This window comes from Eleutherodactylus coqui, chromosome 12, assembly GCF_035609145.1.
Source record: "Eleutherodactylus coqui strain aEleCoq1 chromosome 12, aEleCoq1.hap1, whole genome shotgun sequence".
Taxonomy (NCBI): Eukaryota; Metazoa; Chordata; class Amphibia; order Anura; family Eleutherodactylidae; genus Eleutherodactylus; species Eleutherodactylus coqui.
In genome coordinates, this window is record NC_089848.1 from 94,940,528 (window position 1) to 94,957,183 (window position 16,656).

Consider the following 16,656-nt stretch of genomic DNA (forward strand, 5'->3'; position numbering starts at 1 on the left):
GTACGGAAGATGGAGGACTAAGTACAATGTTTTACAAGGAAGCTTCCCCAGAGATTAGTTTTGCGCACACATTTCAGGGAAAACTACATATACAAATATATGGATAATTTTTTAAAGGAGTGTTTCTTCAACAAACACTTTTCTCGTCCGTATCATTGGTGTCACAGCTGAAGACCGTAGGTATAGCAACTGCCACTAAGGGTGCGTACTCTAAGTAGGAAGTGTTAGCTCCTCCTACTAGCTATACTCTTCCTGCAGGCACCAAGCTAATCAGTTTTAGCTTAGTGTCTGAAGGAGGCAGACCTGTTCTTGCCGGTCTTCAACTACGATTGGATTATAGTGAATACAGGGAGGCAGGACTCTTCCTGGGATCTCGCCAAGGAGGGTGAACAGAATGGAGTTGACCATTCCGTTCTATGCCATGGCTTCTTAAGAAAAGGAGGCACGGTCAAGCTTAAACTTGAACATGACCTGCTAGCCTTGCCCCTTTTTTCTGTAGCACTGACTACTTTCTAAAAGGCAGGCAAGTGCAAGGTTGGGGCATTGCTAGAACTTGGGGACCCTAAGCCTTTATTCTCAAAAGGGAAGTATAACCCCACAGGGTGTTGTCTGGTGGTAAGCTGCTCCGCAGCCTCTGGTGTGGTGTTTGGCTTCTGCATACCAGTCTCCTGTGCCACCTTGGGACCTTAATCTTGCAATGAATGCACTACAGTCTCATCCATTTGAGCCGTTGGGAGGTTCTAGCTCCCCCTTTGACCTGGAAGGTGGCCTCCGTGGTAGCAGTCACCTCCATCCATCAGGCTTACGAGCTTGCAGTATTGTAAACCAAACTGCCGTTCACAGTGTTTCATCCACACAAGGTGGTCCTACATCCGGCTACCTTCTTTCTAGCTAAGGTGGTATCAGCATTCCATCTCAATGAGGACATCGTTCTGCCTTAATTTTGCCCCGTCAAAGTTCACCAAAGTATAAAGCATGGCATAACTTAGGATCGGTACAAATTAAATATAGCGAGAGACTTGTAGACTTATTTCCTCATTACATGTAGCTTTATTCAAGAGGTTGTAGAGGCCTATGGAAATGTAACTCCTTTTTTCCATTAACAGAACCACATCTGTTCTACAGGTTTTGTGTTGTACTGCCAGCTTGGCACCAGTGAAATGGTAAACAACCCGTGGACAGATATGGTGCTTTTTTTTTTTTTTTTGAGAAGGTCATGTACTGCATTTATAATAGTGAACAAACAGTTTTTTAAACTTTAGCTATAGAATTTGATTTCAACTTCAGTGGTTTAGTGAAGATTTAGCTGATAAAGGCGTTGAGTTATTTGTATGTTCTTGGCTGTTTCCATTTTCAAAATGTAAATTTTTCTTTTAATTGCTTCAGTGCATTAAAAATGTAACCACTTTGCAACAAGGATATTAAGACTACCATTTTATCTACCGCTCCTATGCCGACCCATAGGATTCCATAGTAATCTATACTCTGTAGACTTGCTGTAAGTACTCCAGGTGGAGATTTGTTTTATCTCCACTTTATAGCAAGTCTGCTGTTAATGGATTTTTCATCATTTGGCATCTGCAACTCCAATCCTTACCCATATAATGCTATAGTGATATACAGTCAAAACGGTGCAACGTTGCTTTATTTTGAGATATTGGAACAATATTGCCCTGGTTGTGGTGTTGGATCAAGTTCTTCTTGCTTCCTTCAACAGATAATGGCAATCAGATGATGGTTGCTCTTTCTGACACGGACCTCCTGAAGCTAGAAAGTGACCACCGCACCATTGCACTTCTCTGTGACCTGCGCAAGGCCTTATCCCAGATGGTGGAGCGGAACCTGCAGCACCCGCTCTCTCCATTGTCCTCACAGGAAAAGGCACAATATTCGCAGCTGCTGTACATCCTGGTGGATCTGCTGAACAGCACGGCTCAGTGCTTTACTGAACACACAGCGGCCATAGCCGAGGAATAAGACCATTCCTGCTGAAGCGCAAGTCAGCCTTCCACAGGACTTGTTTTTCAGGAGGGACTTAGAATGCAAATTTCTCTTATGCTCTGCGTTTTAAGCAGAGGTTGGGGTGTAGGTGGAGATGGGCCAAGTGTCAGTTGGTAGTATGTTTTCTGCTCCCACATTAAACAGCATTCTGTGATGCATTATTGTGCTTCATAAACTAACTCCATGGGGATATTCATTGCTATTCCATGTAGACAGAAAGTTGCAGAACTCCTCATAATATATTTTCTTAAACATTGAGAGCAGAGTCTGCAATCCTGAGAGCCTTCTATTGTCTACATCAGTGGTTCTTGCCCTTGTCGGAGGTACTGAACCCCACAAGTTATATATGCATTCACCGACTCCTTTGTAACTAGAAAAATTAAAATGATTTTTCAAATTCAAAACATACGTATATAATGGTCAGTGAGGACAAGTGATGATGGGTTCATTTTGTGCACCATTTACTGCACATTAGTGTCTCTGAAAGGCAAAAGTCACAAGTTCAGAAATGTGTGACTTCACCATGGCAAGTGCCACTCCTATCCTTTTCACAATAAAGTCTGTTCCTTTTGTTTTTTATGCCCACCATTCTCAAAGATACATTGTAACTAACTGTATGAGTATTTTAAGGTCTTTCTTAGCAATAAGAGGGTACACTACGATTTGGTGACACCAGCGTTGTCCTGAAAAGTTGCTTTTGTAGCTGGCGCTGCTGAAGTTCAGTGATTTCATCATTCGGTGTTGCAACACTACATGTTAATGGCTCTCTCACCCATGCTGCATGTGACTCTGGTGGGGGAAGTACGGTATCTGTCATGGGGCTTTCCAAACTCTGTTCATGGCAGTTCCTTGGCTTCAGTTCCCCGGGTACAGAAATGTCTCTGCTTGCCCTAGCCCATCACATGCGCAGTGGAGAGCGTCACAAATGATATGAGTGTGAATCTAGCTCAACAGAAGAGACACAAAGGATGACTGGCTGTGCCCCTGGTGTTTGATTGAACCCAGGTAAAGGACCACTTGTTGGCATGAATACAGAACTAGTGTGGAGCAAATATCTGAAATGTCCCTGGTGTTCTGCTTGTGTATTTTTTTTTTTTTGTTTCTGGAACCATATGCAGTATATAAGACAATGAAGGGAATCCTCCTTGTTGTGCTTCTACTGTAGCTGTAGGACTTTACAGTTCTTGAAAACCTGTCTTGACGAATCCTCAACGGCAAACCTGTCTTGAAAAAGGATAAACTGAAATGGTGTGATGCAGAATGCATCTGATGAGCCTATGGACTGCAGGTAGAAGATGCAAGCTGACACCTTGGGTCCTACTGCAATGGTGGGGAATGCAAATAACTAATCACCACCATTCACACCTTACATGCTGTGATTAATAATCATGGCATATAAGTGGTTAAAAGGGTTGTCCCGTGATAGCAAGTGGGTCTATACACTTCTGTATGGCCATATTAATGCACTTTGTAATGTACATTGTGCATTAAATATGAGCCATACAGAAGTTATACACTTACCCCCTCCAATGTTGGTGTCCCCGTCTCCATGACGCCGACCAAAGCCGCCTTCTGCCTGGATTAGACGCGCTTGCGCTGAAGGGGCCGCTCTGGCGTGCTCGTGCCACGCAGGTCTTCTGTAAGGGGGTAAGTGTATAACTTCTGTATGGCCAATATTTAATGTACATTACAAAGTGCATTAATATGGCCATACAGAAGTGGTTAACCCCACTTGCTGCCGCGGGACAACCCCTTTAAGAGGAATGAGCTTGCTGTGTCACATCATTAGCCCTCTGCCATCAAAGCGTGGAGAAGCAATGGGTTGTCATGGTAGCCAGATATGTAACATTGGCCTTGAAGTCTGCTACAGCTGGTTGACCCATAGTAAGGAGATACAGTACAGAAGTTCTGCAGTTTTGTAAGGGATCACAGGCTCTATATCCCTCGAGGGAACTGAAGTTTTTTTTTTTTTTTAATGCTGCACAAGTACAGAGACAATTTTCCTACTTTTTTTTTTGAAGAGTTGTATGAATCTCCAAAATAGTCCAATAACCTACATACCTTCACACAGCTCTGTCAATGTAAAAATGAAGTTAATGGTCTATATCAATGGTGGAGAATCTATGACTTGTGTGTCAGAGGGGGACACATGCCCTGTTCTTTACAAGTACTACTAGAGCCAGAGGGACACTGGGCCAGGCTGATCCCTTCCATGCACACCTGAGGACGTCACTTGCATCACCCACCCAGCAGCCCAATGGGGGCACTTCCTCCCCTGTCTGGGGTAAGGCAGGCAACTCACATGCAGCATGGATGGCAGCCTGTGGCAAAGGCAATTTCTGCAGGAGGGTTGGAGGGGCGCATAGCTCACAGTCTGGCCTAGCTGGCCCCAAACAACCGTTGAGCGATCACTTTGGCTCCGAGCGGCGTATACAGAAGACAACCGGGGCCGCTTGTCTTCTGCATCCAGCTGTATATGTAGAACACAGCTGGACTGCTGTACAGAGCGCTTAGCTGATATACAGCTGTGCGCTCCATGCGGAGTATGAGGAACAGCTGGACCGCTGTGTTCTTAATACCCCGCCTGTGTTCAGGGAGCAGGATACAGCTGAAACAATAGTATCAGCTGTATCCCGCTGTGAATTCCTGATAAGGCTGGTCGGTGCCTTTCAGAATGCTGAAAGACAACGATCAGCGACTGCTTAATGAAAACTGCACGATGTCGGTGCACTTATCGCTCAAAAGACAGCTTTTGAGCGATAATCATGGTGTCCAAATGGGCCTCAACTCATCTTCTGTACATACTGAGCAGAATCTGCCCATCTCCACTTGCTGATACTCCCCTTTAGGGCAAAGCCACATGGGAGCATGTGCAACTATGCTCACTGCTACAGAATGTGTAGACTGTCATTCACTGCTCAGATGCCCAGTGCTCACACTACTACATCTTCAAATCGGGTGAACGTGCCTGGGTATGGATGTCTGGAGAACGCCTTTTGTCTAGAGTGTGTTGTGCCAACAGTGAAGTACGGGCGAGGTTCTATTGGTTGTAGGGACAAGAACCATGAACAGAGATATGCTTTAACATTCTAGATAATGTGCTGCCATTGTGGCAATACTCTGAGAATGGTCATCAATACGTCCAACACGACATGACTTCACAAATGCAGTGCTGTTTTATGTTGGCTTGATGATATGGATGTTCCATGTCATCCTTGTCAGAAAACATGGAGTGTTGATCTTCTTTGAGAGAACTCAGACATTTGCAGGATGAATAGAAGCAATTCGCAACTTAAGTGCATTAGACTCTGACAAGCATAATTGTAACACCCAATGGTCAGATTTATAAAATGGTAGGAACACAGCTGGGGCGAGTTCACATACTGTGAAATGCCACAACAATGTGCAAGACAAAGTAGGGGAATGGGGTATTCAGACCAGTTGTGGATTTTCAGATCCACGCCATGATGTGGAAAAGTAACAGATTTTCACTGAAGACTTCATTCATTGGGGTGAATGAATTCTGCACCAAAAGCGGACACACTTTACAATGTGTGATCATACCCTTTTAGAAACTATGACCCAGAATTATTGTTTCATGGGGAAAACAAGCATTTGCTAAAAACAGACGTAGCAAGAGAATAGACCAGCTGGGTCCTCTTTAAAAAGGGAATGGGTCTTCAGAAAATGATCTATTGTATAGCCTTTTTTATATGGATAATGGGATTCACCATTCATGACAGGCGATAGTCACATCTCACCTCCTCCACTCTGTACTCAGAGCCTAGAGTAATCTCCCATAGAAGTCAACGAGTCCTCTTCCATCCATTGAGTGAACATCCCATGAGGTTGCTGGAAGGTATCTCTAAAAGCCTAGTCGTATACAGACAGCAGCTTAATGCCCCTCCACATCTGACTGGTGATGTGTACACCCTGATCATTCATTAACAGAAGAGCCAGACACTCAAACATTTCACATCTAGAAGCTTTTATTTCAAACTTTTACAATAGAAAGTTCCACAATGTGGAGGAGATAATATTGCTATCAGTATAGAGGAAGAAGCGGGAACAGTACAGTCAGGAAGCCGCCATCGTGGCTTCTATCAGCAGCATGTCAAACATTCAGTCACAGTCCTGTCCACATGAGACCTGACCCTCATATCCTGCAGCTACCCACTCCAGGCCAGAGGGGGGCAACACTTTAGGGGGTACCTGATCGGCCATTGATGCACAGCAAGCTGCATATACCCATAATGATTTGGGGCCTTGGTAGAAAGGATGGATTCAAAGTATGACCCCCCCAGCTCATCAGCATGTGTAAGGGGTCCTTGAGAAGTTCCATTAAAGTGCTCATCACTCTACAGATGGAACCGCAGTGAAGTGCTGAAAAAAATATATACGTGGAGCAGAGATCCTTGGAAACCTAACAATTGTAACCTTTCATTCCCCAGGAAGTAACACTTTCATTTCCTTATATTGATGTAGCTCATGTCCTGTACTCCAGTCACATCCAGAGCTGCATTCACAACTGTACCAATTCATTGTTGGCCGTATGATTTCAATACAGATGCCTGAACCTACGGTAGCATGCTCTGATAAACTGCAATACTACAGATTGCAGTGCATTATGGTAACCAACAAATCTGTGACGAGTGTTCTGCCATCAAAACACAGAATTGTGGACGCCACTTTGAATGTGACCGAGTAAACAATACAAGTTAAACACTTACAAAACCAGACATCTATAATCAGATATATCCCCCCCCCCACCCATGAGCGACTACTACAAAGTCCTCCTATAAATATAACACTTCTAATCCCTGGCACTTTCCATTGCGGGGGCCCTCGGCCTAGACAAGTTTCTGGATGAGCAGGAAGTTCATATTCTATCAGACATTTGGCACTTAGTGATCAGAATTCACCGCGGTCTGTCGCACGGTGTGGTCTCTAGATCTTGCAGATTGCCCAGCTGGGCCCTAAAGGGGAAGAACTACTGTAGTGCAAACTCACACATGGTTAAAAAGTGACCACATTCACCAGAGCTAGACAAGAACAAATTAGGGACAGATATGTACAAAGCCCCCCCCTCCCTCAAGACGCCACCTACTGTACTGCCAGCGTCCTGAAAAGACAAAAAGGGGGAATATCACCTAAACAGACTCCTATATAGAACAGCTATGACAAGTTCTTTAAAACAAGAGTTCCACCTTAAAAAACACCAGAGAAGTCCTTGAGTCGTCCTGTTATTTCACACCACTAACTCTATGCAGCCATGTTTGTCATCTCTACTTGGGAAAGCTGGACGACAATAAATACTATTACTACCAAAGTTTGTGACTGAAGTCCTCAAGATACAGTATAATGTATCCAAACTTTCCCATAAATTGGTAAGAGACTGAATAGAGTTTTTACCATGATACAAGAGGAGGTCACAGGGAAATACTCCTTTAAAAAAAAAAAAAAAACATTAGTAGAAGCTAACACAAAAAAAACCCCAATATGGAACAAAATTGCAGTGCCCCCCCTATACAGGTCAGTGAGCGCCGCGCCAGCCTCGTGCTTTGGTTCTTGAATACATTGAATCTAAACCTCAGGTGTGAAGATTTCAGGATAAGAAATAAATGGCCGTGATTACACTAGTAAAATGCTACAGGGTCAAGCGGGGAGCCGGACAAAGCATCAACACAACACAGAAGAGGTGAAGGAGTTGGGCAAGTGCCGCAGGGAATAGACAAGACATCCTTCAATGACTGGGGTCAAGTAGAGCTGGCAGCATCCTAAGCAGGTACATACACTAATACGTTTAGTCCATCCCCATTGGCTAGATCCCATCCCAATCTTCCCTTCTCCATATACTCATAACTTCTCTACATTTCTGCTCCTTTCTCCCTACAGTATAGCAGACAATTGATCAACCAGGCCTTTGTCAATAGTTGGTGATGAACCAACAATCTTCAGAAAAGGCAAGAGTCAGAGCTGCCAAGTTAGGGGGGCACGCACTTTCCTCTTCAATGCCCAGGCTACTTGGAGACATCCAGATGACGACATGACCGGACTGCAACACTGTGCAGCAAATACAGCTGTGAAGTTCAAGCCTAAGAAGAGGATGTGGAAACTTCTCTAACGCTTTAAGCATCTTAAGGACAATAAGAGACACCCAGCCCAAAAATCCAATGCATGCAGGTTCATAGCCGGGGAGTGATGTTATCACAAGCAGGTTAACTCCATGGGGGGTGGGGGGAGGGAAGGACATGTCGGCAACAGCGGGGACAGGGGCACAAAATATACACAAGAGACGGACCATTTGTGTCATCCTGAAGAGTTCAGCACAGGAAACAGAGTTAAAGACTACCAGACACCACTGCAAATTTTGTCACATTTTAATGTCATTTTATTAGAAATCATGCAACATTTTAATATATTTATATATAAAAATACAAGTGCAATAAGAACGGTGTAGGTCCAGGTGTTGGGGTACGGTAACATGGGGCTGCCCCCAAGAGCCCCTTCCATGCTGCCCTTTGCTCTGACACCCTCTTACCCATGCCCTTATAATGCTTGTTCGGCTTAGCCTGAATCCCCCACCAGAATAAATTATTTACACGTCAGTCCTTTAGTGTCGTCACAGCACGTAAAATGTTAGTTCAAACCACAAAAGTACAGAAAAAGGAAAAAAAAAAAACGCAAAAAATTTTCATAATAAACCTTCAATAAACACATTTTTTCTTACACATCAAATTAAGTTCCTTCTGTAAAAAGGTAAGACATCTGCAAGAAAGTTTCCCTTCCCTCTTTTTCTCTCCTCCTAATGTATCCTGACACAAATGGACCTAAAACAATATGGCTGTGGCCAAATCATGTGACTTCCCAAACCAACACGTCGAATGCAGTAAAAAAAAAACAAAAAAAAACCCCATTTTAATCCTGCAACCAACCGCCACCTCCCCTATGCTTCCTTATTAAGGAGCACACACACTTTACCTACCTACAATCCTTTAGGATCATTGAGACCTCAATACGAGTTTTTGGAAGACACTCTAAGACAACCCATCATTACTCCCGCCCGCACTTCACGTACTATTAACGTTCCACCACCGACTTGCTTCATACAACTTGCAATAATATTAAATATAAACCTAAACAAATAACCAAAGACGAGAACTGTGACCTCTTGATATGTAAAGAGTTTTTAAGGGATGAGGAAGCAGGAAATGAGCTCAAGCGTCAGAAGTGGCGGGACAAGGAATTCCACACCAGCGCGACACGGAGCCTGAGAGCTTCTATGGTTACAGCCCATGTCGAGTGAATCATATACATATATTTATATACTTAACATTTATTATTATTATTAAATTATAAAAAAAAACAACACAGGTTTGTAATGAGGATGACATCACAGAGCAACCCAATGTGACCAGGGCCGGTACCCCTCCTAGCTCCTTCCGCTACCCGATATCTGGCTGGGTGATGGATGGACTATTCATACCTTGCTCCATTACCTCCCACGTAAAAACTGCACCCTCCCCTGCGAGAACCTTCCATAGATCATCATCACCGGCCACTTATGATCAGCTTGAGCTATGAGTTGTGTTGCAAAAAACTTCCAATTGACAGAAAACCGTTTAAAAAAAAAGTGTGACCATTGCCCATCACTGAAGCCAGATACCAAGGGGGAAGGTGGAAAGTCGGCCGTGGCTTACAACAATGAGCGGATGTTACTTGATGAGAGCGCAAGCCTTGCCGTGGAAGGTAAGCAGCAGGTGAACCGTTGTAGCAGATGCCGTGGAAGAGATGTCACAAGCCTTCTGCTGGTCTGATGTGCTATGGGGAGTAAAAGTGGTGGAAGAGGGATGCAAGTGTTGAAGACCATGGTCGAGGATGTATAGGAAGGGGTGAGGTCGTTTTTTTATTTGAAGGGTGGGTTGCAGACGAATTCTCCGTGGTCCATCTCTCGCTGGCGGCCAGGCGACACATCAATCTGCAGGGAAATAGTGACGATTTCGAAGGTGGGTGGAGAACAAGTGGGAAGGACAGATGATGGGAGTTGTACAGGGAGGAGATCAGACAATGAGAGAGATGGAAGACGACACCACAAATTCATCATTAGATGCCTGGAAAATAAAAGCGTTTTGTATCTCAGATGCAGTAAGTGTGGACTAAGGGGGAAAGGGGGGCGGATCTACAGGAGAAAATCCCTTGAAGCCACCCTCCAGTTTTGGGAGAATTAAAAAATAAATAAATTCTGTCTCAAGTACAGGGGGTATATTACCTGTGGTTGTCCATAGTCTTCTCTCCAACTCGTCAGTTTTAAGCCTTCCAAACTAGCTGATATTTTCAGACTACCAAATCCCCACATGTAGTGTTAAACTACCAATGCATGCACCGTTTCTGACCCAGTTGACCAGGGCTGATCACATGATCAGCAGTGGCCAGTTAGAGTGCAGTGCACAGTGTGTATTATATAGCTAGAAGTTGTTGTAGCTACCTTGGACAGCTGAAAACAGGGCCCAGAACTGGTGAATCAAAGGAGTGGAAAAGAACTGCTGCGCGCAATATACCCTTCACACACCCCTCAATCCGGGAACAGAATTTTGTCCCACAACTGGGAGGGTCACTTTAACCTGGCACACAATAGACTAAGAATTTTGACTGTCTAAACCAGAAGCAGAAGACTCAAGACCCATTTACACGCAAAGATAATCTTTCAAAACGATCTAAAGACTACTGATCGTTTCGCATTAAAGTACTAATGGGCACTAATGCCCATTAGTACTTTATCAGCTTCATTTGCATGCAAACAAGCTTCCAGGAGCTGCTTGCGGAACTCAGCAGTTGGTTTGAGCTCCGCAATTAGCTTTATAGTTCTGACATGGGCTGCTAAGAGAATACAATGTAATCTCTAGGTCCCTTTGAGGTAACCGCTTGTGGTCTGTTCTCCACGTGAGCAGGAGATTACATTGTATTCTCTCTGCAGCCCCTGATAGAACACTGCTTGCAGTCTCAACGATTGATTTTAAGCTCACATAAAAATCGTTTAGACGAAAAGTGCAGGATGGTAGCATTAACACACAATGATTATTGCTCAAAAGCCATCAATTTAACCAAGTTTGAGCTATAATTGTTGCATGTAAATGGGCCTTTAGCCAATGAAGATAGCACAGAATTTAGGGGTGGGGGTTGGGGGTCTTTTGAACATTTTTTTTAGCTGTACAATTAACTTTTTCTACTAAAACTAGATTGACAAGCAATTATTTTAGTGTAATAAACGGATATAAAGATGCTTATTTTTCTCACCCGTCCGACAGTGGCCTTTGTGCGTTGACACACATTTGTGCGAGACACACAAATATGAATCCAATTCTTTGGAATTGGGTCATACACATGAGCGATGTTTTCCTGCATGGCATCGCCATGCAGGAAACAAATCGCATCCTGTTTTATTTAGCTGCATGCTCTCCCATCGCAACGCCCATTGTGTTCAGTGGGGCCAGCAGCAGCATCACACCACGAGGATCGCTACATGCCTGAAGTCAGGCAAGGCTGTTTTGACAGTCTACTTGAAAGCTGAACTTTTACAGGCGTTTTAAGTCTCACAGACTAAATCAATCCTACTAAATCTTAATTAGTGTGTTAAAGGGATTTTCTATTAGCAGTTCATACGGCTCCCTAAATACAGGAAGTAGAGGTGCAAAGAAGCACTATTCATTAGGCACCTCATTTTCTTAGATTTAGGAAGGGAGGGGAAAGAACTTTATTAGAGGTTCTTACTTGTCTCCGGTATGAGAGAATTGAAGCTCTGGTTTTCCCTTTGATTGCTGCCATCTACAGGGAGCGCCTCCTCTACGCCATTTTCCCGTGTGTCCACCGCTGTGTTGTCTGTTGCTAGGTCCCCATTCTGTGGCTGCATGATCTGCTCTCCACCGTTCTGTGTTAGGGGTAAAGAAAAAAAAAAATCAGTGCGGAAAATGGGGTGAAGAGTGTGATATGGTGGAGGGAACACCGGGGTAATGGGTCACATGTCTCATTCTCTGACCCCCACCATGCTCTCTTCAGGTTCCTGCTTTGTAGTTTCTTTCTTCGAGGAGTCTTCGGACTTGGCATCACCGCCTGCAAGAGGTACAGAAGAAGTTAATAAAAATTGATCTTTACAAGTTGTGCTTTTACTCCACAACTGTCATCAGCCACATAAAGCCAAGTCGGGGTCCGCCACCAGCCACACAGTAGAGCTACGTTAAAGCGATTCTCCATTCCTGGACAAATAAAGATGGCCACACCGCGTCTGACTACCCGATTTACACTGTGCATTAGTTTGCATCGTTATTCTAAGACACGACATAGTGCTGACCGGTAAGTACTAATCATGTGGATAACACTGGGCAATAAAAGCAGCATGTAGAGTCTTAAACAAATGATACAAACTAGTCTACAGAGTGCCGCAGGTAGTCAGAGAAGCAGTGCGGCCATCTTTGTTCGTCCAGGACCTAAGGGTCTAATAGTTGCCCCCAAATAAGTCTTACAGATGCTTCCAAATGTCACCCCAACGCTAAACCTGGCAGTCTCATGCATTCCTTTGCCGTTACTTACCGGTCTTGGCTTTAACATTGGGTTTAGAGCCACACTTGGAAGAAATTTTTGATACATCTACTTTCTTGTTCAAAATCTGCACCTGCAAGTAAAACAAACACACAGATCAACACTTCAGTGTGGTCCATCCTGTAGTATAATCCCACCTTCCGACCCATACCGATCTCTAAAGAGGAAGAGCTCAAGAAGACAGGGCGAGTGAAAAGTCAGGAAGCATCCAGATAGCTGCTTACCCTAGATATATCTGATCACCACAGCTGTGTGCCTGATGCATATAGTCTTACGGACCCCCCCCCCCCCCCCCCCGATTTTTAAAGCAGTTCTCTAGATTTTGGCAAACACTTACCACTGCATAATGAAAAGTTCTGCAACTTTCTAACGCTGTGTTGCAACTGCTTATCTAAGAGCTCTACTTGCTGTCAGTGAATGGTAATCTTAACGACATTCAGAATCTGAAAGCAAATCATGACCTAGCCTTGCTGAGAATTACAATGTATCAGTAGGCAGCGCTCCGAGCATCAGCAGCTCAAGTTTCGCCCTCGCCTATACAGATACATAAGAAATTTCAGCTCTGTGAGCAGGACCTGGAGGAGGAGTGTTCAGCCTCTGGACTTAAAGGGGCTGTCCACTTTTTACTGCGTTTTATAATTTAGTTCTATAACAGGAAACCACACCATCTACTATACGTGTATACAAAAGGATGTGAGCAGAATTTTTAATACAAGTGCAGCGACCCCTATCTACACATTAGAATGGTACAGTCTATGGACTGGACTGTAGTAATGGCCATCAGTCATGTGACCCCTGGTGTTAAATGGACACTGATCAGGTATATAGTAGGTGAATAGTAGCTTACTGAGCAGAACACCCAGTATTACTACCAGTAGTGCCATCAGGTCTGTCTGTGGAGAAGCAGCTTTTATATTTTTTCACCATCTCTTCTGTTTTTTTTCCCAGTTGCCTTTAATTTTTTTTAAAGCTAGTTTTAATTGAGGAATAAACGAACATATCAAATCATATTACTCCGTGACAAACGTGAGAGGAACGTGGCTCAAGTATACGACTGTTACTTACCACAATTTGCACTGTATAACATATATAAGATGAGGCATCTTGTTGCATTCCGGATATAGTCACCATACCTGTGAAGAACTATATGGTACCTGGGAGGGTCGAAGACCTCATTTGATCCACCAACTGCTGAAATGCGTTTTGTGTGCGGGTTATGGTTGATGAGCCACATCAAATTCCCCAGATTCTATAGAATTCATCTGGGCACTTTGTATTTATGTATACTATTTTTTCATATGGGAGAATAGCATTAACTAGATCGCTCCATTGGGGGAGTGCCGGGGGCTCCTAGCCACCCAGCGCAATGCTGCAGCCTTACGGACCAGAAACAGCACCTCGCTAAGATCAATACGGATATGGAATGGCCACCGCTCTTCATCCAGTCTACCTAGTAAACATTCAGCAGGATTTGGTGGGAGTGGTACCCCCCAATAGTTGTCCAACCTCTGTCCAGAAGGAGTGTAACATCGGACATCTCCACATCAAATGGTTAGCGTTAGTGTTGGGTACTTCACAGCGATGACATTGCGTGCTAGAGTCTATTCATCCTGAAGAGTCTGCTCGGTGTCAGATAGCATGGATGTAGAATGTGCAATTGAATCATTTAGTTAGCTGCTGGTGAGACTGAAGAATGGAGTACTGCAATGTCCTCCTACACTTCAGAGAGCGAGGGGATCCAGTTGTTTTTATTAACTGCAACATGACATCTGCAGAGGAGGTTAACCCTTTGCAATCCAATTTTGGATTCAGGGTTTCCTCTTTCTGCTATTACACAATGGCGCCACCTGCTGGCTAGAGCCAGTACTGCGGTATGTGACATGCTGGAGAGGCCCCCCCCGACAACAGAGCAGCCGGTAATATACAGTAAGAATACCCTACCGGATGTCTTCTGACATCGGAAGCTGTACAGCCTTCAATCAGAATGTCTTTAGACACCAGACAGTGGATTGGAAAGGGTTTTAAAGTTAACTGCTCAAAAACACAACTGTCTGCAGGCGACGTCATGTTTAGGAAAATTACCCCCCCCCCCCCCTCCCAAAAAAAGGATTTAAGAGCTGCTTCTCCAGCCGTGACGACAGTGCAGGTAATACTGTGTGATCTCTGCTCCTCAGATACCTGATCAGTGCGAGTTGAACACCAAGTGTTACATGACGGATGTCCATTACTACAGTCCAATCCGGTCCTGGGACAATACCATTCTACTGTGCAGATAGGGGTCATGGCACAGGGTAAAAGAAAGGGATGCAAGTAGAATTTTAAAAGGAAGCCCGTCACCAGGTTTCTGGACTTGAAATACCAGCACTACAATACTAATGTTGCCTTTGTTATCAATGTTACTTAAAGCATACCTGTGTAGTCTCTTCAAAAAAAAAAAACAACTCACTTTTTTTGCGGTGGGCAGGCTGGATCGGCGCCCCTAGCTTTTTTGTTTTTCTCTACAAAGTCTACTTTTTCTGCCCCCTGTGCTGTGGTGACAATCTGTATCATCCATGCACACAATGCTCTGAAATCTCCCTCCTGCGGCACTCGGCGCATGCTCAGATAAGCCATCCCATTTGTGGGCAGATTCAAGTAGCTTGTCTGCGCATGCACTGGGAGCCGACTGTACAGCCCAGTCATGAGATTTCAGAGCGGTGCGTGGAGGGTGCCAACTACATCATTCATGTCATAGTTGGCAGATGAGGCGGACTATATGAAAAAAAAAAAAAAAAAGGTGCAGCTAAGTATGACGGTCCGGGAGATTTTCAAACAGCGATTATACTGGTATCCTTCAATTAACATGGATGGGAAAAAAAGGCAGACGGGGGAAGTCTGACATCACTAATGTAAGCTCTGGTATTGGTTTAATGTACAGAAAACTGGGGGCCGCTTCCCTTTAAAGACAGGTCTATTAGAAAATTGTATTTCCTACTCTAACTAAATGAAAAAACTTGTAAAAAAGCCAAAGAAAGCAGACAACCCTTTTAGGCAAGGATGCTCCTATTCACTGACAGCAAGCAGACATCTTGAAAAGGTGAGGAGAAAAAAAAAAAAAAAAAGGATTAGAAAGTTCTATAACTGTTCTTTATACAATAATTAACCTTGAGGAAAGTTGGAAAAGCCCCTTCAACATGAAAAAGACACCCGAGGTAAAGCAAGTGAAAAAGGTCAAGACAGATACGGAGGGTAAAAGGATGCCACCACCAGCCATAAGACACCTGGAACCAAAGTGACTGAGATTTAGACTTTTCGCTACCTCTAGCAGATACCACCACCAGTTACATGTAACTTCAGAGCTGTCTCATGGTAACAGACAGTCCCCGTGTAGTCGGATCCTGCTGTCACTCCCTTTTAGAAGTCCCCAACTTCTTCATTTTACCAAGTGTATGTTACAAAGCAAGAAAATGAGAGAAGAGGAGTGAGATCGCAGAATTGTATAGAGACTGTTGGCCATTGCCATGAAGACATTAAAAGAGACTCTGGTTTCTGGACTACTTTCCTTCCCAAGAGGAGAAAATATTAACTGCAGTTCTGTGAACCCGCTGATTAGCTAGTTTCAGGTCCCTTTTCAGCTGTCCAAGATGGCCAATGCACTTTTCAGACTACCTAATTCCCACAGTGCAATGCTAGTGTTGGACTACTGATCCACTATACCTGCTGTGATTGGCTAGAATTGCTCACGTGATCAGCACTGGCTGAATCCGCAGTATTTTCTGTAATGCGGATGTGTGCAGAAGCGCCGTCTGGCACACACGTGTAGTACACTTTTTTTTTTTTTTTAAACTCCTGCTTTCCTCGCAGAATTCGCGGCCCGTCCCTAATGTCTATTGCGGATGGGCTGCGAGTTGAACAGCTTCATTTGACTTCAATGGAAGCCACCCTAAAATGGAGCATGCTGCAATTTGTTTTCCACATGCAATTTTGTTTTTCGGATTCCGCATGTGTTAATTGAGGTGTGGACAGCCATGCTTCCCTATGGGCAGTTTAAAATTGCAGATCTACCCATGCGGATTTTGCAAA

The 16,656-nt window shown here is 44.1% G+C and overlaps 2 protein-coding genes across 3 annotated transcripts in view; one reads left to right on the top strand and one right to left on the bottom strand.

The window, feature by feature from the left end:
- Positions 1 to 2,575, top strand: part of DHX30 (DExH-box helicase 30) — a 28,981-nt gene extending 26,406 nt beyond the window's left edge. Inside the window, exon 19 of the mRNA XM_066585797.1 lies at positions 1,718 to 2,575. Within this exon, the coding sequence (XP_066441894.1) occupies positions 1,718 to 1,977 (260 nt within the window). The 3' untranslated portion in view covers positions 1,978 to 2,575. The remainder of the gene's footprint in view (positions 1 to 1,717) is intronic.
- A 3,397-nt stretch (positions 2,576 to 5,972) lies between these two features.
- Positions 5,973 to 16,656, bottom strand: part of MAP4 (microtubule associated protein 4) — a 113,256-nt gene continuing 102,572 nt past the window's right edge. For both annotated transcript variants that reach the window (XM_066585499.1, XM_066585497.1), the window contains exons 17-20: positions 12,586 to 12,667; positions 12,041 to 12,108; positions 11,770 to 11,926; positions 5,973 to 10,112 (exon numbers count right to left, since the gene is read on the bottom strand). In XM_066585499.1, the coding sequence (XP_066441596.1) occupies positions 10,105 to 10,112; positions 11,770 to 11,926; positions 12,041 to 12,108; positions 12,586 to 12,667 (315 nt within the window). In that variant the 3' untranslated portion in view covers positions 5,973 to 10,104. The remainder of the gene's footprint in view (positions 10,113 to 11,769; positions 11,927 to 12,040; positions 12,109 to 12,585; positions 12,668 to 16,656) is intronic.